Source organism: Ranitomeya imitator, chromosome 5 (genome assembly GCF_032444005.1).
Source record: "Ranitomeya imitator isolate aRanImi1 chromosome 5, aRanImi1.pri, whole genome shotgun sequence".
In the NCBI taxonomy this organism is placed as follows: domain Eukaryota; kingdom Metazoa; phylum Chordata; class Amphibia; order Anura; family Dendrobatidae; genus Ranitomeya; species Ranitomeya imitator.
The window spans coordinates 627990956-628015623 of NC_091286.1; the positions used below are offsets into that span (position 1 = coordinate 627990956).

The 24668-nt window shown below is 45.6% G+C and overlaps 1 protein-coding gene across 3 annotated transcripts in view; it reads left to right on the top strand.

Moving 5' to 3' along the window:
* LPIN1 (lipin 1) overlaps window positions 1-24668 on the top strand; it is a 317563-nt gene that overhangs the window by 145360 nt on the left and 147535 nt on the right. For all 3 annotated transcript variants that reach the window (XM_069728107.1, XM_069728108.1, XM_069728109.1), the window contains exon 2: window positions 18523-18723. In XM_069728107.1, the coding sequence (XP_069584208.1) occupies window positions 18523-18723 (201 nt within the window). The remainder of the gene's footprint in view (window positions 1-18522; window positions 18724-24668) is intronic.

Sequence of the window (24668 nt, forward strand, 5' to 3'; positions counted from 1 at the left end):
GACCTCCTCAACTTAATATTAGGCTGCACATCCTTTGGAATAAATAACTGCAATCAATCGCTTCCTATAACCTCCAACGAGCTTCTTACACCTCTCAGCTAGAATTTTGGATCATTCTTCTTTTGTAAACTGCCCCAGGTCTCTCATATTTCGCCTTCTCCCAACAGCAATTTTAAGATCTCTCGACAGGTGTTGAATGGGATTTAGATCCAGTCTCATTGTTGATCACTTCAGAACTCTCCAGCATCCATTTCTGGGGGCTTCTTGAACTATGTTTGGGGTCATTGTCCTGCTGGAAGACCCATGATCTAGGGTGCAAACCCATTCTTCTGACATTGGGTAATACATTGCGACCCAACATTTTTTGGTAATTTTCAAATTTCATGATGCCTTGCACACAATCTAGAGGTAGTAAAATGACCCCAAACATCTTTGAAGCTCCACCATATTTGACTGTAGGTACTGTTTTTTTTTTCTTTGTAGGCCTCATTCTCATTTCGGTAAACAGTAGAATGATGTGTTTTACCAAAAAGCTCTATCTTGGTCTCATCTGTCCACAAGATGTTTTCCTAGAAGGCTTTTGGGTTATACAGGTCCTTCTCAAAAAATTTGCATATAGTGTTAAATTTCATTATTTACCATAATGTAATGATTACAATTAAACTTTCATATATTATAGATTCATTATCCACCAACTGAAATTTGTCAGGTCTTTTATTGTTTTAATACTGATGATTTTGGCATACAACTCCTGATAACCCAAAAAACCTGTCTCAATAAATTAGCATATTTCACCCATCCAATCAAATAAAAGTGTTTTTTAATAACAAACAAAAAAACCATCAAATAATAATGTTCAGTTATGCACTCAATACTTGGTCGGGAATCCTTTGGCAGAAATGACTGCTTCAATGCGGCGTGGCATGGAGGCAATCAGCCTGTGACACTGCTGAGATGTTATGGAGGCCCAGGATGCTTCAATAGCGGCCTTAAGCTCATCCAGAGTGTTGGGTCTTGCGTCTCTCAACTTTCTCTTCACAATATCCCACAGATTCTCTATGGGGTTCAGGTCAGGAGAGTTGGCAGGCCAATTGAGCACAGTAATACCATGGTCAGTAAACCATTTACCAGTGGTTTTGGCACTGTGAGCAGGTGCCAGGTCGTGCTGAAAAATGAAATCTTCATTTCCATAAAGCATTTCAGCCGATGGAAGCATGAAGTGCTCCAAAATCTCCTGATAGCTAGCTGCATTGACCCTGCCCTTGATGAAACACAGTGGACCAACACCAGCAGCTGACATGGCACCCCACACCATCACTGACTGTGGGTACTTGACACTGGACTTCAGGCATTTTGGCATTTCCTTCTCCCCAGTCTTCCTCCAGACTCTGGCACCTTGATTTCCGAATGACATGCAAAATTTGCTTTCATCAGAAAAAAGTACTTGGGACCACTTAGCAACAGTCCAGTGCTGCTTCTCTGTAGCCCAGGTCAGGCGCCTCTGCCGCTGTTTATGCTTCAAAAGTGGCTTTACCTGGGGAATGCGGCACCTGTAGCCCATTTCCTGCACACGCCTGTGCACGGTGGCTCTGGATGTTTCCACACCAGACTCAGTCCACTGCTTCCTCAGGTTCCCCAAGGTCTGGAATCGGTCCTTCTCCACAATCTTCCTCAGGGTCCGGTCTCCTCTTCTCGTTGTACAGCGTTTTCTGCCACATTGTTTCCTTCCAACAGACTTACCATTGAGGTGCCTTGATACAGCACTCTGGGAACAGCCTATTTGTTGAGAAATTTCTTTCTGGGTCTTACCCTCTTGCTTGAGGGTGTCAATGATGGCCTTCTTGACATCTGTCAGGTCGCTAGTCTTACCCATGATGGGGGTTTTGAGTAATGAACCAGGCAGGGAGTTTATAAAAGCCTCAGGTATCTTTTGCATGTGTCTAGAGTTAATTAGTTGATTCAGAAGATTAGGGTAATAGGTCGTTTAGAGAACCTTTTCTTGATATGCTAATTTATTGAGACAGGTTTTTTGGGTTATCAGGAGTTGTATGCCAAAATCATCAGTATTAAAACAATAAAAGACCTGACAAATTTCAGTTGGTGGATAATGAATCTATAATATATGAAAGTTTAATTGTAATCATTACATTATGGTAAATAATGAAATTTAACACTATATGCTAATTTTTTGAGAAGGACCTGTATACATTTTGGCAAACTGCAGTGGCGTCCTCCTGGGTCTCCGGCTGCCATTGTGTTTCATTTCATTCAAATGTCGACGGATAGTTTGTGCTGACACTGTTGCAGCGTGAGCCTGCAGGACAGCTTGAGTTTCTTTGGAACTTGATTGGGACTGCTTATCCACCATACAGACTATCCTGCGTTGCAACCTTTTATCATTTTTTCTCTGCTGTCCACGTCCAGGGAGATTAGCTACAGTGCCATGGGTTATAAACTTCTTAATTATGTTGTGCACTGTGGACAAAGGAACATCAAGATCTCTGGGGATGTACTTGTCACTTTTAGATTCACTATATTTTTCATTTTGGTTTTGAAGTCCTCAGACAGTTTTCTCATTTTTCTGTTCTTCAAGCTTAGTGTGGCACATACAGACACACAATGCAAAGACTGAGTCAACTTCTCCCCTTTTTATCTGGTTTCAGGGTGTGATTTTGATATTGCCAACATGTGTTACTTGCCACAGGTGAGTTTGAACGAGCATCACATGCTTGAGCAAATTGTTTACAGTCTACCCACAATTATGGAAAGGTGCCAACAATTTTGTCTGGCCCATTTTGGGTGTTTTGTGTGAAATTATGTCCAATTTGCCTTTTTCTTTGTTTTTTTGTGTTGTTCCGATACACACAAAGTAAATAAACATGTGTATAACAAAACGTGTAATTGCAATAATTTTGTGGGAGAAATACTTCATTTTCTGGAATAATTTCAAGGGTGCCAACACTTTCGGCCATGACTGTATATTCCAGCTGTCTTGGTGGAAAATGTTTGGGAGCAAGAGAGATCAGGCATGGTGAATTTCAGCATACCCAATCCTGTTTTTTTTTGTGGGATGATACAACTCAGCAGAGTGAAAACATAACTGTCACTTACAAAGCTTTCAAGAATGTACAACATATATTTACTAACTAAAACTAGACACTCATAAATATTATTCTCACGGGGTTACCGCAACAGAGAGTAGCCAGAAGACCGCAGCATGTGATTGCTCCTACTCCTGCACTGACAAGAAGCACTTCACCTTCTTTTTAAATGGTGTTAATTTCTTTTGGTAGAGCAGGGGTTAATAGGCCATGTTGAGGGCTGTGGGAGTATGAGCTCTCAGCCATTCACATCCCCTTTATAATCTGAGTCCTGATTGAAACATATGTCAGAGCTAGCTTATATTGCATGGGTTAGGAGGAGAGGTGTATTGGTGGTTATATGAGAAGTTTGGAGGAGTTTATCTGTGACTGTTGCGTGGTTTGTAAGTGTGGTAATTCCCTTCCCTCCTCTTTCTTTGTTTTTTTACCATCATCCAATCCTTGGTGCATTCCTCTGTTATATGTGAGTGAATACTGCGGTGCATGGCAGCTCCTTCTTCCCTGGGTGGTGGAAGGGAACAGTCAGAAGGATGACTCTGGAGATAAGGCAAGGGCAGAGGCCCTGGCATCTTCACATTCAGAAGTATCCCAGGGAATAGGGCGAGCTAGGGTGCCCCCTAATGTTAGGGGCAGGGAAGGAGCCCCTGGTCCCAGGTCACCCGACAGCTGCGTTGTGACATTTGTTTTTTGTAATGTTTCTTTTTCTAATTGTGTTTTTTTTTTTGGTAAATTACTACTCGGGAAGCTATCTTTCTGCATTTAGAGGGGAAACTGGTTTCGGGAGGTGACTCATTGACTTCTATGGGAGAGTCTGTGTGCATGCTGTGTAGATGTGTCTTTCAGAAAGAAATGTTACGGCTCAGAGTGAACGTTTCCATATATTGTATTGGACAGCATAACCAGTGCAGCGCAGAATATAAGGTGCTCGTCCAGTAATGAAGGTCTTCATATCGTAGACATCCATCAGTAGGAGTTTTACAGAAACTCATCCTAATATATCCAGAACTCCTGATATCAGCTCTGACCCTACAGATGAACTGCTACATGTGTAATGTTCGGACTCAGTGATTTAAGAGGATTTCCTCATGTTGGATGTTTATTAGCAGATTTCTTGGGCATGAAAAGATGGTATTGTTACCACAGATGGGTGGGAGTCTGGAGAAAGCGATGCCAAGATTCTGTTTACTAGGAATGGCTATTGTGTCTTCGTGTTTGTCTTCATCTTTATCCAGACTTTAAGCCATGATCATTTAAGGTATGTCAACTATTGTTTAGTGGACCCTGAAAGGGTTACGTGGGGGGGAGGCTGCTGGCACTGGGGACATAGGGTGAGAGAGGAGATGGGGCGAGGCTGCTGGCAGTGGGAGACATGGGGTGAGCGAGGAGATGGGGTGAGGCTGCCTGCTGGCAGTCTGAGACAGGGGGTGACAGAGGAGATGGGGCGAGGCTGCTGGCAGTGGGAGACATGGGGTGAGCGAGGAGATGGGGTGAGGCTGCCTGCTGGCAGTCTGAGACAGGGGGTGACAGAGGAGATGGGGCGAGGCTGCTGGCAGTCTGGGACATGGGGTGATAGAGGAGATGGGGTGAGGCTGCTGGCAGTGGGAGACATGGGGTGACAGAGGAGATGGGGCGAGGCTGCTGGCAGTCTGGGACATGCGGTGATAGAGGAGATGGGGTGAGGCTGCTGGCAGTGGGAGACATGGGGTGAGAGAGGAGATGGGGTGAGGCTGCTGGCAGTGGGGGACATGGGGTGAGAGAGGAGATGGGGTGAGGCTGCTGGCAGTGGGGGACATGGGGTGAGAGAGGAGATGGGGTGAGGCTGCTGGCAGTGGGAGACATGGGGTGAGAGAGGAGATGGGGTGAGGCTGCTGGCAGTGGGAGACATGGGGTGAGAGAGGAGATGGGGTGAGGCTGCTGGCAGTGGGGGACATGGGGTGAGAGAGGAGATGAGGTGATGGTGCTGGCAGTGGGAGACATGGGGTGAGAGGAGATGGGGTGAGGGTGCTGGCAGTGGGGGACATGGGGTGAAAGAGGAGATGGGGTGAGGGTGCTGGCAGTGGGGGACATGGGGTGAGAGAGGAGATGGGTTGGGCTGCTGGCATGGGGGACACGAGGCGAGAAGGGACATAGGATGAGGCTGCTGGCGGTGGGGGACATTGGGTGAGAAAGGAGATGGGGTGAGGCTGCCTGCTGGCAGTCTGGGACATGGGGTGAGAGAGGAGATGGGGCGAGGCTGCTGGCAGTCTGGGACATGGGGTGAGAGAGGAGATGGGGCGAGGCTGCTGGCAGTCTGGGACATGGGGTGAGAGAGGAGATGGGGTGAGGCTGCTGGCAGTGGGGGACATGGGGTGAGAGAGGAGATGGGGTGAGGCTGCTGGCAGTGGGGGACATGGGGTAAGAGAGGAGATGGGGTGAGGGTGCAGGCGTTGGGGTACATAGGGTGAGAGAGGAGATGGGGTGAGGCTGCTGGCAGTCTGGGACATGGGATGAGAGAAGAGATGGGTTGAGGCTGCTGGCATTGGGGGACACGAGGCGAGAAGGGACATAGGATGAGGCTGCTGGCGGTGGGTGACATTGGGTGAGAGAGGAGATGGGGTGAGGCTGCTGGCAGTGGGGGACATGGGGTGAGAGCGGAGATGGGGTGAGGCTGCTGGCGGTGGGTGACATTGGGCGAGAAAGGAGATTGGGTGAGGCTACTGGCAGTGGGAGACATGGGGTGAGAGAGGAGATGGGGTGAGGCTGCTGGCAGTGGGAGACATGGGGTGAGAGAGGAGATGGGGTGAGGCTGCTGGCAGTGGGGGACATGGGGTGAGAGAGGAGATGGGGTGAGGCTGCTGGCAGTCTGGGACATGGGGTGAGAGAGGAGATGGGGTGAGGCTGCCTGCTGCCAGTCTGGGACGTGGGGTGAGAGAGGAGATGGGGCGAGGCTGCTGGCGGTGGGGGTCATAGGGTGAGAGAGGAGATGGGGTGAGGCTGCTGGCAGTCTGGGACATTGGGTGAGAGAGGAGATGGGGTGAGGCTGCTGGCAGTTTGGGACATTGGGTGAGAGAGGAGATGGGGTGAGGCTGCTGGCAGTCTGGGACATGGGGTGAGAGAGGAGATGGGGTGAGGCTGCTGGCAGTCTGGGACATGGGGTGAGAGAGGAGATGGGGTGAGGCTGCTGGCAGTCTGGGACATGGGGTGAGAGAGGAGATGGGGTGAGGCTGCTGGCAGTCTGGGACATTGGGTGAGAGAGGAGATGGGGCGAGGCTGCTGGCAGTCTGGGACATGGGGTGAGAGAGGAGATGGGGTGAGGCTGCTGGCAGTCTGGGACATGGGGTGAGAGAGGAGATGGGGTGAGGCTGCTGGCAGTCTGGGACATGGGGTGAGAGAGGAGATGGGGTGAGGCTGCTGGCAGTCTGGGACATGGGGTGAGAGAGGAGATGGGGTGAGGCTGCTGGCAGTCTGGGACATGGGGTGAGAGAGGAGATGGGGTGAGGCTGCTGGCAGTCTGGGACATGGGGTGAGAGAGGAGATGGGGCGAGGCTGCTGGCAGTCTGGGACATGGGGTGAGAGAGGAGATGGGGTGAGGCTGCTGGCAGTCTGGGACATGGGGTGAGAGAGGAGATGGGGTGAGGCTGCTGGCAGTCTGGGACATTGGGTGAGAAAGGAGATGGGGTGAGGCTGCTGGCAGTCTGGGACATGGGGTGAGAGAGGAGATGGGGTGAGGCTGCTGGCAGTCTGGGACATGGGGTGAGAGAGGAGATGGGGGAGGCTGCTGGCAGTCTGGGACATGGGGTGAGAGAGGAGATGGGGCGAGGCTGCTGGCAGTCTGGGACATGGGGTGAGAGAGGAGATGGGGTGAGGCTGCTGGCAGTCTGGGACATTGGGTGAGAGAGGAGATGGGGTGAGGCTGCTGGCAGTCTGGGACATGGGGTGAGAGAGGAGATGGGGTGAGGCTGCTGGCAGTCTGGGACATGGGGTGAGAGAGGAGATGGGGTGAGGCTGCTGGCAGTCTGGGACATGGGGTGAGAGAGGAGATGGGGTGAGGCTGCTGGCAGTCTGGGACATGGGGTGAGAGAGGAGATGGGGTGAGGCTGCTGGCAGTCTGGGACACGGGGTGAGAGAGGAGATGGGGTGAGGCTGCTGGCAGTGGGAGACATGGGGTGAGAGAGGAGATGGGGTGAGGCTGCTGGCAGTCTGGGACATGGGGTGAGAGAGCAGATGGGGTGAGGCTGCTGGCAGTCTGGGACATGGGGTGAGAGAGGAGATGGGGTGAGGCTGCTGGCAGTGGGGGACATGGGGTGAGAGAGGAGATGGGGTGAGGCTGCTGGCAGTCTGGGACATGGGGTGAGAGAGCAGATGGGGTGAGGCTGCTGGCAGTCTGGGACATGGGGTGAGAGAGGAGATGGGGTGAGGCTGCTGGCAGTGGGGGACATGGGGTGAGAGAGGAGATGGGGTGAGGCTGCTGGCAGTCTGGGACATGGGGTGAGAGAGCAGATGGGGTGAGGCTGCTGGCAGTCTGGGACATGGGGTGAGAGAGGAGATGGGGTGAGGCTGCTGGCAGTGGGGGACATGGGGTGAGAGAGGAGATGGGGTGAGGCTGCTGGCAGTCTGGGACATGGGGTGAGAGAGGAGATGGGGTGAGGCTGCTGGCAGTCTGGGACATGGGGTGAGAGAGCAGATGGGGTGAGGCTGCTGGCAGTCTGGGACATGGGGTGAGAGAGGAGATGAGGTGAGGCTGCTGGCAGTGGGGGACATGGGGTGAGAGAGGAGATGAGGTGAGGCTGCTGGCAGTCTGGGACATGGGGTGAGAGAGGAGATGGGGTGAGGCTGCTGGCAGTCTGGGACATGGGGTGAGAGAGGAGATGAGGTGAGGCTGCTGGCAGTCTGGGACATGGGGTGAGAGAGGAGATGGGGTGAGGCTGCTGGCAGTCTGGGACATGGGGTGAGAGAGGAGATGGGGTGAGGCTGCTGGCAGTCTGGGACATGGGGTGAGAGAGGAGATGGGGTGAGGCTGCTGGCGGTGGGGTACATATGGTGAGAGAGGAGATGGGGTGCGGCTTCTGACATTGGGGGACACGATTCGAGAAGGGACATAGGATGAGGCTGCTGGCAGTCTGGGACATGGGATGAGAGAAGAGATGGGTTGCGGCTGCTGGCAATGGGGGACACGAGGCGAGAAGGAACATAGGATGAGGCTGCTGCCAGTCAGATATTGATGAAATTTGTGCACATTACATTTCACCATACTTTCAGATTGCGAGCTTTTTGCCTCCAATATTGCAGCTTGCTATTTGCCTATCATATATTTCAGTTTTGCCTGTAATTCTCTGTGGTACTGGTGGCAGGCCTGGTGCACATTAGCGCATTGCAACAGATTATTGTGCCCTAAATCCTTCCCTTGACTCCATCAGCGGCTTTTCTGCTCTCTAAGCTTGGGCTGAGCACTACTTTTAATCAGAGGGGTCCTAGTTATTGATTTAAAAAGATTTTCTAGAATTTTAAAAACATGGCTGATTTCTTCTCCAATCCATGTCACACTTGTCTACTGGTGGTGGGCGCTTGGGGCGGACAGACATAGATTTTTGTCCTCTATGTTGATGTTTTCGAAGCCATGCACCAGATATCCAGTGACAAGTGGTGGTGTAGAGGTAACAAGGATTGGATGTCTATATTTCACCTCTGAGATGGAAATTGTATTCTGGATTTTTTTGGTTCTGCCTATTTGATGATCGATCTGGAAAAGATGATTATTTCATGTAGAATTTATTTTGAATTCTTGTCTTCTCCATAAAAATCTGCGAGTTTCCTGACTATAGTCCTGTACCTCTATGTGGCTCTATTACTCTCCCTCAGAATGTCGTCCTGTCTTCTGAGGTGAAGTCAGATCTTTCATCGTATGCAGGAAGAATATGAAGAGCTCCGACTGTGTAATGTGCTTTCTTCAGACACACTGATGACGGCAGACATTTTTCTCCAGGAATTTAGTCATACTGAGTTTGGCTGTGTTCATTTTGCAGCCGTTAGAAAGAATCCAGTCATTCAGAGATGTGGTGGGATAATTATTGCCAGATTTCTTCTTACTCTTGCGTTGCTCTCTTTTTTTTTTCTCATGGAGGGCTGTAAAGGCTGGACAGCAATTAATGGAGTAGGATAGAAGACCACAAGGACCCAGAGATTCAGTGTGAGGAACCGATGAAGAACAGCAGGAAAGAACTGGCGGTGTGGCATAGCTGTGTAGAGCAGAAAACTTAGGGCAGGGTCACATGACCGTTTTGTCTCCATCCGAAAATAAACGGCCCAACTATTCTGATCAGAGTGGTATCAGATTTTCTTAGATGAGAGAAAAAAAAAGTTTCTCCATTTCCTCCATTTTGGAAGTCCATGAATATCGTACCACACTTGTATCATCCAAAATCAGGCATGTCTTCGTTTTTGTTTCCTTAGACCGCATGGTCTGAGAATAAAATAGGACATATGGACAGTCCCATAGAATATCGTGGGTTGGAGTGCTGTCTCTGAAAACCATGTATAGCACTCGTCCGAGATAATCGGTCATGTGCACGAGCCCTTACTGTGGAAATATAGCCAAGTAGGTTAGTAGACTTGCTGTTGCGATGTAGCATAGCTAGTTAGGACTGAAAGCATCACAGAATAATAGGATGGAGTAGTATTGCAGAGCCCAGCGATGTAGTAGAGTTGAGTATGTTAGGAGACATCTCAATGTAGCAGGGTGGACAAGTAATAGTCCAGTGTAGTAGCGTGGATGCCAGCTAACTGCAAACTTGGTAGCCAATCCACTGCCTGAGTAGGCCTCTAAACCCAAAGGTGTGTGCCAAATTGCCAAGAACTGTCAGCAGAAGGTGGAAGCAGCTCTGGGCACTGGATCCTAAAGAGCTGAGTTACTATTAGAATCGAGTTGGGTTCACACTTGCCGAGCACAGGTTCTTTCAGTACAGCGCTCAGCTTTTTTTCAGCAATTCCATAAACAAGGTATGGAGCTGCAGGTACACATGTTGTAATGGGACAATTCAAAATGCTATTCTCAGGATCCATGGAGGCCCCAACAGATAAACCCCAGCAGTCAGCAATTAATGCCCTATCTTTTGGTTAGGTCATGTCAACCCTTAGGGTACCGTCACACAGTGGCATTTTGATCGCTACGACAGCACGATTTGTGACGTTCCAGCGATATATCCGTGACGTTCCAGCGATCTCGCTGTGTCTGACACGCTCCTGCGATCAGGGACCCCGCTGAGAATCGTACGTCGTAGCAGATCGTTTGAAACTTTCTTTCGTCGTCTAGTGTCCCGCTGTGGCGACATGATCGCATGGTGTAACAAAGGTGTGCACGATATTGTATACGATGTGCGCATAGTAACCAACGGCTTCTACATCGCACATACGTCATGAAATTATCGCTCCAGCGTCGTACATTGCAAAGTGTTACCGCAGTCTACGACGCTGGAGCGATATTGTTACGATGCTGGAGCGTCACGGATCGTGCCGTCGTAGCGATCAAAATGCCACTGTGTGATGGTACCCTAAGTTGGGAATAACCATTTAAGGTGAATTGTCAACTTTGATCTCCATGGTCTAGGAGAAACCATTGTTATGTTAGTTAAAGGATCTTTTGGGTATTTGTTTTCTTTACTAAAACTTTTTCTCCAAACTCCTCCTCCACAAGTCCAGTTCGGCCTCTCTACCAATAGTATCAGTCTTTGCTGATAGGCTTCAGAGGTGACATCACGGCTACAACTCTCATGACCTCTGCAGCCAATCACTGGGCTCACCGGTTATCCTGCTAACCAATTTTGTTATTTTTACACTGGGGAAGCAAATGTAGTAAAGAAAATTAACCTAAGCCAGAATTGCAGTTCTGTATCATAAAAAATTCTCCCTCGATTGACCCAGGTCACATGAAATCCTGAAGGGCTTCCTCATCACAGAAATCTATGTTTTACTCTGAACAGCTACAGAGTTTCATAGAAATCATAGCATAAATGGTGAACTTCTTCTTCCTTCCTTCTTCCCGTGGTTGGCTCACTTTACAGGACTCTGACTAATTGGCAATTAAAGAAACACTAATCAATCAAGCTGTACTAGGAGCGGTGGGAAGGGAGATCTTTCCAGCAAACTCTGAAAAGTCCCCATACCCTCGCCTTCTTTTCAGGTTTTCATACCACACCTCTTTCCTGCACCCTTTCTGTAAGAAAGTTTCCAAAAGTGTGTGCACTCATTCAAAGGTCCAATGTGTCCATTCGGGAAGAATTGGAAAGTGGAAACTAGTGTACTGGCAGAATGGGCCTTGGCAGTCTTTATGTTTGCATGCATTATGTGTGTTCCTTCAGGTGTGTGTACTTAGTACATGGGTGTATTTCAGGCAATGTGCTGGAACACATAAGTACTATAAGGATTTTTAAGGACAAGCAGGTGGCTTGTGTATTGTAGTACGATCTCGGATCAAGGGCTGGAAGTGGTGACGATTGTTGGCAGAGTACATCTACTTCAGTTGCTAATGTCAGTCCCTGAGACGTTCTCTGATGGCGCAGTATATCTGATCATTAACCCTACTGTTCAGCACTAGGAATCCGGAATGTTTCATCAAACCCGCGATTTAGATTAAACCTGATGATAAGACAAAGTTCAGACAACATCCGTGTATAGAACAACCGTACCAATGATTCCCTCGAAAATGAAGATCTTCTTAACCAAAATCCTATCGTCTTTCTCTCCTAAAGGGGATTGCAGACAGAATTGCCAATTAAATCCAGATCGGTAGGGGTCTTACAATTAGGACTCTACTTGATACTTGAGGCAATCAAAACCAACGATTTTTGCAAATGTTTTAGTACACACCACGCTCAATTTTTGAAGGAGTTTTCCTTTTTGTCAGGTGATTTAGAAAAATTTTGGGAGAGGTGTTTTTGTTTTTGCAGCCTTTTGATTGGTAATGGCTTTGGATATAGCGTGATTTCATCGGGATCCGTATCTAAGAAATGACAATCTCTTGTTCCTTTTTTTCTACCAGGAATTATTCGAGACCTCTAAAAAGAAAAGCTTAAAAAACCTTCACATATGAACAACAAAGTGGATGATTTTTCATGGAAATTAATAGAAATAGTTTTCCAAATATTTTTAAAGGAAGTCTGTCACCGCCAAAATTCCAATTTAATCTGCACAAACATTTATATAGGGATACACGGCTCCTATAAAAATCGTACCGGTCATATACAGTTTTTAATAATTACTGAAAAATCTACTTTTATTTAATATTCAAATGAGGGCGCTTCTCTGCACCTTTGGTGCTGCTTACGCCTTGGTGCACCTCTATGCCCAAATATTTGCACGTTAAAACAAGTCCTTTGTCTTGATCAACAGTAGGTTCACTTCAACACCCTCTTCCTCAAGTCGGTCAACAACGGGCAGGAACCAGGTGTTAGAATGTTATAATATAAGAGTCTGGCTTTAATATGCAAATCGGAGCTCGTAACGGTGCACCAACGCATCAGCCACGTCAAGGGTGCACAGCAGCGCCCTCATTTACATATTTGCAAATAAAAGCAGTTTTTCTGCAAATATTAACTTAAACAGTATATACCCGGTATGATTTTGATACGGGCTGGGTCCCTTATATAAATATTCATGCAGTTTACCGTAATTTGCATTTTGGGGGTGACAGACTCCCTTTAAAACATTTTTATAAGGTTTGATATAGGAGCGGATCCACTAAAACAAATTCATAAAAAAAACTGTGTGCACAGAGCCCAAGGTTATTTGCACACAGACTTTGTTTAGGAGTTTTATGGATCGGGACTGCGCTGAAAAAAACCTGAAAATGGAAAGCTTTTTATTAATTTTGATTGTAAAACCGCTTTCCTGTTTATCGTTAGGTCTTTTGAACGTTTTTTTTCCCACTATAGCTTTTTGGAAAAACACTCGGTGGGGAAAAAAGACTGCATGTCACTACTTTGATGGGAAATGTGTCAGACGAGGCAGTGTCCAATCAGAAGGCTGCAAAAACAAAAGCTTCAGGATAAAAACTCTCCAGAAAGACTTGAAAAAACTCTTTAGGAAATGAAAAACCTCCTGAAAGGAGGACGGTTTCTTGTAGCAGTTTCCACTGAATAAGTAAAGTAAAGGAGTTAAACGACTGTCACTTTGATAAATTGGACATTCGGGTAAAAACTGACACTGTAAAGAGCCCTGTTCACATTACGACATGTCAGTTGCAACACGTCAATTTCTTGTTTGACTTTTCACCTTTTTCGGTGACGGCACCGTAATGGATTTGCCACAGATTTGCAGCAAAAAATCTGCAACAGAAATTGTTAATCTGCTGATTTTAAAATTCTGAGTTGGGCATCAAATGATTTTGTCTTGTACAGATATCGGCCACAGACACTATTTGTGCAAATTTTCAAACAAAACTGACAACCTTTGTATCTCCCATGCCTGACAACCCAAGGAATTCATGTTTTGCTTATCCCATTATCTCATCATTTCATTAGAAGAACCCTGGTCCGTCAGTAAGGACAGACCGGTCCGTGCTCCTCGGCCTCCATTCTCTGCCCGCTCAGTGCTTTACTTCTGTGTTTTCGGAGATTGGAACAAGTTGTTTGTTTGCTCTGCCTGCAAAGCACGTGACCTGGGTTTTTCAATGACGGCTTTTCATGCAGTGTTATAACAAAGGCGAGCCCTGAAGTCCTGGCGATGGGTGTAAACAAGGGTGTTTCAGACAAGACTCGCTTGTATTACCTCTTGGATGTGTAGCTCTGCCGGGCCGCGCACACCTGTCGCTGAGCACTGGGAAGCTAATGGGAATTTTGAAAAGGGGGTGAGAAAAGTTCGACCTTCTCCTCCCTCATTTATATTAGATAGGTCCATGGTGCGTTTGCCACGCGTCACTGAACTCCAACATATATGCAAGCAGCAGACCAAATCCCCTAAATAATCTCACATCTCAAAGCTCCAGACCCCCTTAATACATACCCCAAACCAGTTTCCCCAAAGTGCTTGTCCCAATCCCACATAATTACTGCTGGGACCCCCACTGATCACAAGAAAGAGGTGCGTCCCTCATTTCAGTGGAGCAGAGGTTACGCACGCACACTACCACTCCATTCAATGTCTATGAGCGCAGTACTCGGCCATCTCTCAGTCTCCAAAACGTGTGACCACCTCTTCATTCTAACAAGGTACAGGGACCCTCATTCTTGTAATTAGAGGGGTCTCGACACTGCATGGGTGATATTAATGGTGGAACTGCCGGTGATCATACTTCTACCATACTTCTGAGGATAGGTAATAAATCTGTTAAGACTTGTTCCAGTGATTGGACCCCCTGTCTCGTGACCAACGGGAGTCCTGGCAAACATGGCCTTATCACTTGCACTGTGGATATGATCCAATTCCTTTAAAGGGCACTTGTCTACATGTTTACACATTGAAGTTGTAGTATGGCTTATGTCCCACCCTTAGCCTAAAAAAAATAACTTTTTTTTTGAGAAATCTGATGTATATAGGTCATGAGAAATCTACTGAAGAAGCAAATCAAGCTGGAAATGCACTGAGGATGTGTTTGTGTATCTGGACGGCTTCCTCCTGGTGCATTGACACGCCCCAAGTGCTATGTCAGGCTGATTTGCATATGACATCTGAGGTAGATTTCTCATGACTAGTACTTCAAATCTCTCTAAAAAAAAAGGGATTAAAAAATATCCGGCACTCCGCGAGTGGACTACAGTCTTCAAATTTAGTTCAGGAACATAAATGTAGACAGGACAATTCAGACGGCAAAACCAACACGTATCGACCAGAAGGTTGAATGAAGACCTTCTGGTCAAAACACGTTGGTTTTTGACCACTGAGTATCGTTCCGAAGGTTGAATGAAGACCTTCTGGTCGAAACACGTTGGTTTTTGACCACTGAGTATCGACCAGAAGGTTGAATGAAGACCTTCTGGTCGAAACACGTTGGTTTTTGACTACTGAGTTGTCTACATTTATGTTCATGAAATAAATTTTGAAGACTATAGTCCACTCGCGGAGTGACGGATAGTTTTTCACAGTTAACTTCTGACAAGCTCATATGCTCGTGCCCCTTTACGAGGATTATACTGTAAGCCTGGTGAGCTGAGTCCCTGTTCCCTCTACAAAAAGATTTAACTTTTTGGGTGTGGTGGGCAAGTTTTTCACATAGCCATAGCACTACATCCATCTGTAAAATCTTCTGACAGATTCCCTTTCAGCAGTCTAATATTGTACGTTGTCTCCATGCAGTATTTTGGTGCTCATATAGCACCACCATATTCTGGAGCGCTGACGAGTCCTTAGTTTCTGGCTCTGGTGGGCTCACAATCTATGTCGTTACCGTCGCCCCACACCTATACTATAACCTTGTACTAAGGTATTAAGGAGACCTGATACAGTGCATTGTTCTTATCTAATATCCGGATGAAACCTATATTTGTGGTATTGATTGACAGGTCATTAACGTTTATGTGCCGTCTATAGTGAAGTGCTCCTTCTGTGGCTTTAAGTGCTTATCTTTACACAGATGCTTCTTTTCCTGTATATTTATGACCCCGTCCGAGCGACTAAAGCAGAAGTGGTGATGTGCCGCAAGCATACACTTCCTTGACGATTTCTCTCATGATTTCTCTAAAAGAACATTTTCACAACTTATTAACCCTTAAAGTGAATCTCGATCCTTGAGTGACATTTTATTTCTTTTCATACCTACATAGATTCAAAAGTTTCTTCAGATAACTTTCATAAGTCAAAACTTTTCTTTCCTCGTTGAGTGCTCCATAAACATATCTGTAAAATATAACATTATAGCTCTCTGCAGCCACCACTAGGGGGAGTGTAAGAGCTTCCTGCATACAGGTAATGAAAACACCAAGCTCCCACTAGTGGTGAGAAGACGTCCTGCATGATTTCTTTTGAATTTTTGTGCAGATGTGTTAGTGCTTCTGCTTGCTGATACAAAGCTCCAACTGTCTATTAATGAATTAATTAGCAAAGAAATTAAAGGGGATTTCAAGGCTTAACATGTTGATGATCTATCATTATCGGTCATTGATATCAGATTAGTTTTGGCTATTATCTCCGCACAGACCCCTGACCCCAGCCCCATCCAGGACCTTTAATGATGGAGTAAAACAGGGGCTGTTAGGCCGGCCTCTCCTCCAACATCAGGGTCAAATTCTCTTCTGGATGAAAGGACAAAAATTCCCGCAGATCACTCCAAAGTCTCCATCCCAGAAGAGTGGGGACTGTTATAGCTGCAAAGGGACCAACTCCATATTAATGTCTTTGGATTTAGAACGGCAGGTCATAACAGCTTCTGCAGGTGTAATGTGTAGGTGTCTCAATGCTTATACTGCCCAAATAATATACAGCAGGTATATTGTATTATCAGTATTCAGCACATGCCCAAACGTGATGTGAGCAGAACCTAAGAAGTTGAAGTGCGAAACATTTCAAGGGTTATTTCCATTTTAGCAAGTTCTTACATATCCACTGGATAATATAACATGCTAGTCACTGGGGGGCCCGACCACTGGGACCCCACTGGTACCAAATATGGGCCCTGAAACTTCACTTGGCTGTCTCTACAGACCATACACAATGTACAGAGCAGCACATGTGTGGCCACCACTCCTTCCTATCATTTCGGAGCCCTGCTCTCGAGGTTGCGTGGTCCACCCAGTGATCAGCATTGATAGGTGATAACTTCCTTTGACACTTGACAAAAAAAATCTACCAGGGGACTTGGTTATGAATGTGTTTTTTTTGGCCACACATAGTTTTTTTCATGGCTGAAAAGTCCGATTTAGACTGTTGCATGCCAACCTTCATGACTCGGACAAGTTGTGACAGATGCTGAAGCCAATATTTATTGAGTATTGAAAAGTTGATCTGCTTTGTTGGATTTTTTTCATCCATTGTCTGGTGCTGTCATTGATAAGTCATTTATGCTAAATAATAGTTCTGTGTCCCAGCAATGAAAGACCTGGCCGCACCTTTTTGTCCAAATTCTCATTTTACATAGTAACATAGTAACATAGTTAGTAAGGCCGAAAAAAGACATTTGTCCATCCAGTTCAGCCTATATTCCATCATAATAAATACCCAGATCTACGTCCTTCTACAGAACCTAATAATTGTATGATACAATATTGTTCTGCTCCAGGAAGACATCCAGGCCTCTCTTGAACCCCTCGACTGAGTTCGCCATCACCACCTCCTCAGGCAAGCAATTCCAGATTCTCACTGCCCTAACAGTAAAGAATCCTCTTCTATGTTGGTGGAAAAACCTTCTCTCCTCCAGACGCAAAGAATGCCCCCTTGTGCCCGTCACCTTCCTTGGTATAAACAGATCCTCAGCGAGATATTTGTATTGTCCCCTTATATACTTATACATGGTTATTAGATCGCCCCTCAGTCGTCTTTTTTCTAGACTAAATAATCCTAATTTCGCTAATCTATCTGGGTATTGTAGTTCTCCCATCCCCTTTATTAATTTTGTTGCCCTCCTTTGTACTCTCTCTAGTTCCATTATATCCTTCCTGAGCACCGGTGCCCAAAACTGGACACAGTACTCCATGTGCGGTCTAACTAGGGATTTGTACAGAGGCAGTATAATGCTCTCATCATGTGTATCCAGACCTCTTTTAATGCACCCCATGATCCTGTTTGCCTTGGCAGCTGCTGCCTGGCACTGGCTGCTCCAGGTAAGTTTATCATTAACTAGGATCCCCAAGTCCTTCTCCCTGTCAGATTTACCCAGTGGTTTCCCGTTCAGTGTGTAATGGTGATATTGATTCCCTCTTCCCATGTGTATAACCTTACATTTTATCCATGGCATTGTCATCTAAGACAACAAACTTCACAGATTAACCTCTGGATGACCAAACTTTCAGAAAACATCCATCTAATATCTCTATTGTATGGCTAGATTAAAGGGATTATCCAGTGAAAGCAAATTATCCACAAGATAGGTGAGAACTTGTTGACCGGTGAGGGTCCTGCGCTGATCACCAGAATGGGGCACTTTTATCAATGTTAGGTGATAACTTTTATTCACTCAACAACCCTTTTAAGATACCACATTAATAGTAGAAGATGGAGATCTTCAGATATGAAGAAGATCTGGGAAAGTTGAGGATGTTTATATTTAGCGAGAGGAACAAGGCCTCTTGGGAATTTGCCTTCTCCTGGTCAACACTTGGATCTCTGAGGAGCTTTTCATCCAACGCCTTACATTACACAAGGAAGACACTGTGGGAATTCTGTCTCACGGCTGTATATAATCTGACATTAGGACTGAGGCTCCTACAGCTTTCCTCATGTCTAGACAAGTATGATATGAAATCTGAATTATTTATTCTTTTCTCCTAATTTCCCTATTTTGTTCTTTTATTCTCCCCAGACTCAAACAATGAATTACGTGGGGCAGCTCGCTGGACAGGTGTTTGTGACTGTGAAGGAACTGTACAGAGGACTGAACCCGGCCACTCTGTCCGGCTGCATAGACGTCATTGTGGTTCGTCAGCCCAACGGCAATCTACAATGTTCACCCTTCCATGTGCGCTTCGGGAAGATGGGAGTTCTGCGCTCCAGGGAGAAAGTGGTGAGTGAGTTTACATTTCCAGATATCTTGAATTGATGAAATAGCATTTAGGTAAATTGGATAACTTCCATGTGGACACACTACGAGCCCATAGGCAGGTCTGGACATAGGGATCAGCCATCTCTGTGGTGCCACATGGCTCCAACCACTGAAGAAAGCACCACTGGATCTAATGGGCAAGATAACTTGGGGTTGCACCTCCGATCTCACACCTCATGCTGAAACTGATGGCAAGGAGACCACAAAGGATGGAGCTGGAAAAATGAGTATTAATGTCGGGTATTAGGCTTTTTTAATATAGTCTCTTTTGTTATGCAAGAGAGCTTTTCTCCAATGGAGCATTGCTTGTAAGACTCCGTATTGCAGGTCTCCTTAAGAAAAACAATGAGACCTTCTCCATGACTTACAGAGTAAAATGTGCTTGTAGACCATGTAGAAGTGGATCGTATTGATGTAGAAGAACTCTAGTCTTGTACAAAGAAGTAATAAAAGAACAAAACTCTTCAAATTAAGGGACTTGTGTCACCTTTCACGTTATAGTTTATTGTGTACAGAATTGTAATAATTTTTTTCAACTTACACCTTAATCTTAAATTAGTTCTCTAGGAATATAAAAAAAAGTAAATAAAGGAAGAAAATATCTGACAGTTTTTTTCTAGGGAGGTAATCATTACAGTACATTAAAATGACTGTTGTCTTGTTACCCTGAAAAATGCCTGTCCTGTAAGCCTGTGCAGTAGGAAGCTCTTAGCTGTCCCTTCATGAGTATAAGAATGTGATTCCAGTGGATATTCTGCTCTAATACTAGAGATACCAGGAGTGCTGACGTAAGAAGAGGCTGCTCTCACTGCTGACCACCCTGTATATCTGATCTAATACTGGAGATACCAGAGGTGCTGAGGTAAGAAGAGGCTTCTTCATACCTCTGTCCACCCTGTCTATCTGATCTAATACTGGAGATTGCAGGAGTGCTGAGGTAAGAAGCTTCTGCTCACACTGCTGTACGCCCTGTCTATCTGATCTAATACTGGAAATACTATGGGTCTATCTGATCTAATACTGGAAATACTATGGGTACTGAGGTAAGAAGAAGCTGCTCACACTGCTGTCCACCGTCTTTCTGATCAAATACTGGAGATACTATGGGCGCTGAGGTAAGAAGAGGCTGCTCACTCTGCTGTCCACCCTGTCTTTCTGATCTAATACTGGAAATACTATGGGTGCTGAGGTAAGAAGAGGCGGCTCACACTGCTGTCCACCCTGTCTTTCTGATCGAATGCTGGAAATACTATGGGCGCTGAGATAAGAAGAGGCTGGTCACACTGCTGTCCACCCTGTCTTTCTGAACTAATACTGGAAATACTATGGGCGCTGAGGTAAGAAGAGGCGGCTCACACTGCTGTCCACCCTGTCTTTCTGATCGAATACTGGAAATACTATGGGCGCTGAGATAAGAAGAGGCGGCTCACACTGCTGTCCACCCTGTCTTTCTGAACTAATACTGGAAATACTATGGGCGCTGAGGTAAGAAGAGGCGGCTCACACTGCTGTCCACCCTGTCTTTCTGATCGAATACTGGAAATACTATGGGCGCTGAGATAAGAAGAGGCGGCTCACACTGCTGTCCACCCTGTCTTTCTGAACTAATACTGGAAATACTATGGGCGCTGAGGTAAGAAGAGGCGGCTCACACTGCTGTCCACCCTGTCTTTCTGATCGAATACTGGAAATACTATGGGCGCTGAGATAAGAAGAGGCGGCTCACACTGCTGTCCACCCTGTCTTTCTGAACTAATACTGGAAATACTATGGGCGCTGAGATAAGAAGAGGCTGGTCACACTGCTTTCCACCCTGTCTTTCTGAACTAATACTGGAAATACCATGGGCGCTGAGATAAGAAGAGGCTGCTCACACTGCTTTCCACCCTGTCTTTCTGAACTAATACTGGAAATACTATGGGCGCTGAGGTAAGAAGAGACGGCTCACACTGCTGTCCACCCTGTCTTTCTGATCTAATACTGGAAATACTATGGGTGCTGAGGTAAGAAGAAGCGGCTCACACTGCTGTCCACCCTGTCTTTCTGAACTAATACTGGAAATACTATGGGCGCTGAGGTAAGAAGAGGCTGCTCACACTGCTGTCCACCCTGTCTTTCTGATGTAATACTGGAGATACCAGGGGTGGTGAGGTGAGTAGAGGCCACTTTGTACACTGCTGCCTACCCTGTCTTCCTGCTGCATTAACCTGGAAATAGATTGACAGTAGTTCTCCTCTCCAGGTCCCAGCAGTGGATCTTCTTATTACATATGCTCATAGGCTCCTGTTCTATTCTCTAGAACATATTTCTGTCAGTGTAACTAGACGGCGACCATTTTAAGGTACTATAGTGATTACATCCCTAGACAAAACCAGTGCGATTTTTTTAATTTACGGTATTTAAAAATTTATGCATAACGTAATTTTCTTTAATTGTTTTTTTTTCTTTTTTTTCTCCTCTATCCCTGAAGAACCACACTTACCATTAAGTTATTCACCTTTCCTATTCATGGTGCCCACTTATATTTAAAGTGATGACTGCTTTCTTGTCCATGAATGAAGGTCAGATAAAGTGGTCGAACCTACGGTCACTTTCTATTCTCTACAGAGGAACCGTAATCTGGATCTTTCCTCCGTCTTTTACGTTGCCTCCTCCTTCCTTGGACCGACGCTCACATACCCGGCTTGCCACTAGTCTTGTATACAGTCAACTATGACAAAGGGGTCTTAGTTAACTGCGGCTTATGCATTGGATGAGCGCCACTATTATCCCACTGTACCCAATAGAAAAAGACTGAAAATAACCATGTACGTATGCTGACATTTATGGACCACACTATAAATGCTCGGGGGACACCAATGGGATTAAAGGCGAATGACTATGTAAATAAGCATTATTTTTAATGGGTGTAAAATTATAAAAGGATAATACCATGCCCTACGTAATTTGCTATAACTGTACTGGTGTCACACTCTTATTAAATGGTGAAACACTGGGTAAGACTGAAATGGAAAGAGATCAGAAACATTGGAGGACTGTGAACTCAATAGCAAGCAACCAATGCCAGTAAGCTGCAGCCAAAGGCACATGACGTGCAGTGCCTGCTGAGAGCTCGGCTTTACACTCTTATACAGTGGGGCAAAAAAGTATTTAGTCAGTCAGCAATAGTGCAAGTTCCACCACTTAAAAAGATGAGAGGCGTCTGTAATTTACATCATAGGTAGACCTCAACTATGGGAGACAAACTGAGAAAAAAAAATCCAGAAAATCACATTGTCGGTTTTTTTTAACATTTTATTTGCATATAATGGTGGAAAATAAGTATTTGGTCAGAAACAAACAATCAAGATTTCTGGCTCTCACAGACCTGTAACTTCTTCTTTAAGAGTCTCCTCTTTCCTCCACTCATTACCTGTAGTAATGGCACCTGTTTAAACTTGTTATCAGTATAAAAAGACACCTGTGCACACCCTCAAACAGTCTGACTCCAAACTCCACTATGGTGAAGACCAAAGAGCTGTCAAAGGACACCAGAAACAAAATTGTAGCCCTGCACCAGGCTGGGAAGACTGAATCTGCAATAGCCAACCAGCTTGGAGTGAAGAAATCAACAGTGGGAGCAATAATTAGAAAATGGAAGACATACAAGACCACTGATAATCTCCCTCGATCTGGGGCTCCACGCAAAATCCCACCCCGTGGGGTCAGAATGATCACAAGAACGGTGAGCAAAAATCCCAGAACCACGCGGGGGGACCTAGTGAATGAACTGCAGAGAGCTGGGACCAATGTAAGAAGGCCTACCATAAGTAACACACTATGCCACCATGGACTCAGATCCTGCAGTGCCAGACGTGTCCCACTGCTTAAGCCAGTACATGTCCGGGCCCGTCTGAAGTTTGCTAGAGAGCATTTGGATGATCCAGAGGAGTTTTGGGAGAATGTCCTATGGTCTGATGAAACCAAACTGGAACTGTTTGGTAGAAACACAACTTGTCGTGTTTGGAGGAAAAAGTATACTGAGTTGCATCCATCAAACACCATACCTACTGTAAAGCATGGTGGTGGAAACATCATGCTTTGGGGCTGTTTCTCTGCAAAGGGGCCAGGACGACTGATCCGGGTACATGAAAGAATGAATGGGGCCATGTATCGTGAGATTTTTAGTGCAAACCTCCTTCCATCAGCAAGGGCATTGAAGATGAAATGTGGCTGGGTCCTTCAACATGACAATGATCCACAGCACACCGCCAGGGCAACGAAGGAGTGGCTTCGTAAGAAGCATTTCAAGGTCCTGGAGTGGCCTAGCCAGTCTCCAGATCTTAACCCTATAGAAAACCTTTGGAGGGAGTTGAAAGTCCGTGTTGCCAAGCGAAAAGCCAAAAACATCACTGCTCTAGAGGGGATCTGCATGGAGGAATGGGCCAACATACCAACAACAGTGTGTGGCAACCTTGTGAAGACTTACAGAAAACGTTTGGCCTCTGTCATTGCCAACAAAGGATATATTACAAAGTATTGAGATGAAATTTTGTTTCTGACCAAATACTTATTTTCCACCATAATATGCAAAGAAAATGTTAAAAAAACAGACAATGTGATTTTCCGAATTTTTTTTTCTCAGTTTGTCTCCCATAGTTGAGGTCTACCTATGATGTAAATTACAGACGCCTCTCATCTTTTTAAGTGGTGGAACTTGCACTATTGCTGACTGACTAAATACTTTTTTGCCCCACTGTAAATAACTAGGCAGGTCACACATGGATTATTGCGGGCAGTTTTGGACACCTGCGTAAAAGAAAAAGTTGAAGTACGAAGAATAGACTAGGACTCCTGCCACAGGAGAAACCACATGGGACACTACTACAGATAAAAATGTAATTTGCAAAAATTTTTGGGGGGTTTTGGCTTCCAAATACTGATGTAAAATGCTGACCAAATACTGCTAGTGTGATGGCAGCCAAAGAGTTACAAACTTCTGGTCAGAAGAAGCTAATCAATGCATTTTCAATTAACTACGGTAATTAACTCATTTTGCAATCCGTAGAGTGGCGGGAAATAAGGTCTGTAAAAGCCACATGGTGCAAGATTTTCAATGAAACCAAATTGTAAATATTATTTGTTAGCCCCAAATACATGCAGCTAGGTAAAAAAAAAAAAAAAAAAAGTAAAATCTATATGGCCCTGAAGGAATCGATACCGTACAAAATTTAAACTGCCCGATCCTTCTCGCCTTTAAAATGACCTATCGAGGGAAAGTCAAGAAGCCCTTGACACATTAGCCAGTTGGTCAGTTTGTAAGAAATCATTGGGTTTGTCCAACTTTAAAGGGTTCTCCTCCCTAGGTCCAGCGTAGGCTCCAGTCTCAGTGTTTTGGCTGCAGTTGTGATATTGCCAAGAGCACCAGGCTGGTCTACACCAGTGGTTACCACAGCAAGCCGGCCTGTTGCACGGTCCTTCTGTAGTGTCTGTAGCTGCTTCTATTGAATACAAAAGACATACAAAAAGACACCAACAAACTCTAGAGAGTTCAGAGAAGAGAGACCAGTGACCGGTCTGCAAACCATGTCCTATGAGGACTGGTTACAGAATTTGGGAATGTTTACTGTAGCTTGCAAACAAGAAAACTGAGAGGAGACTTAACAGCTGTCTACAAATATCTCAAGGGCTGTCACATTGTAGAAGGATCATCTTTATTCTCATTTGCACAAGGAAAGGCTAGAAGCAATAGGATGAAACTGAACTCGAGGAGACACAGATTGAATATTAGAAATTTTTTTTTTGACAGTTAGGGTGATCAATGAGTTGAACAGGCTGCCACGAGAGGTGGTGAGTTCTCCTTCAATGGAAGTCTGTAAACAGAGGCTGGACAGACATCTATCTGGGATGATTTAGTGAATCGTGCT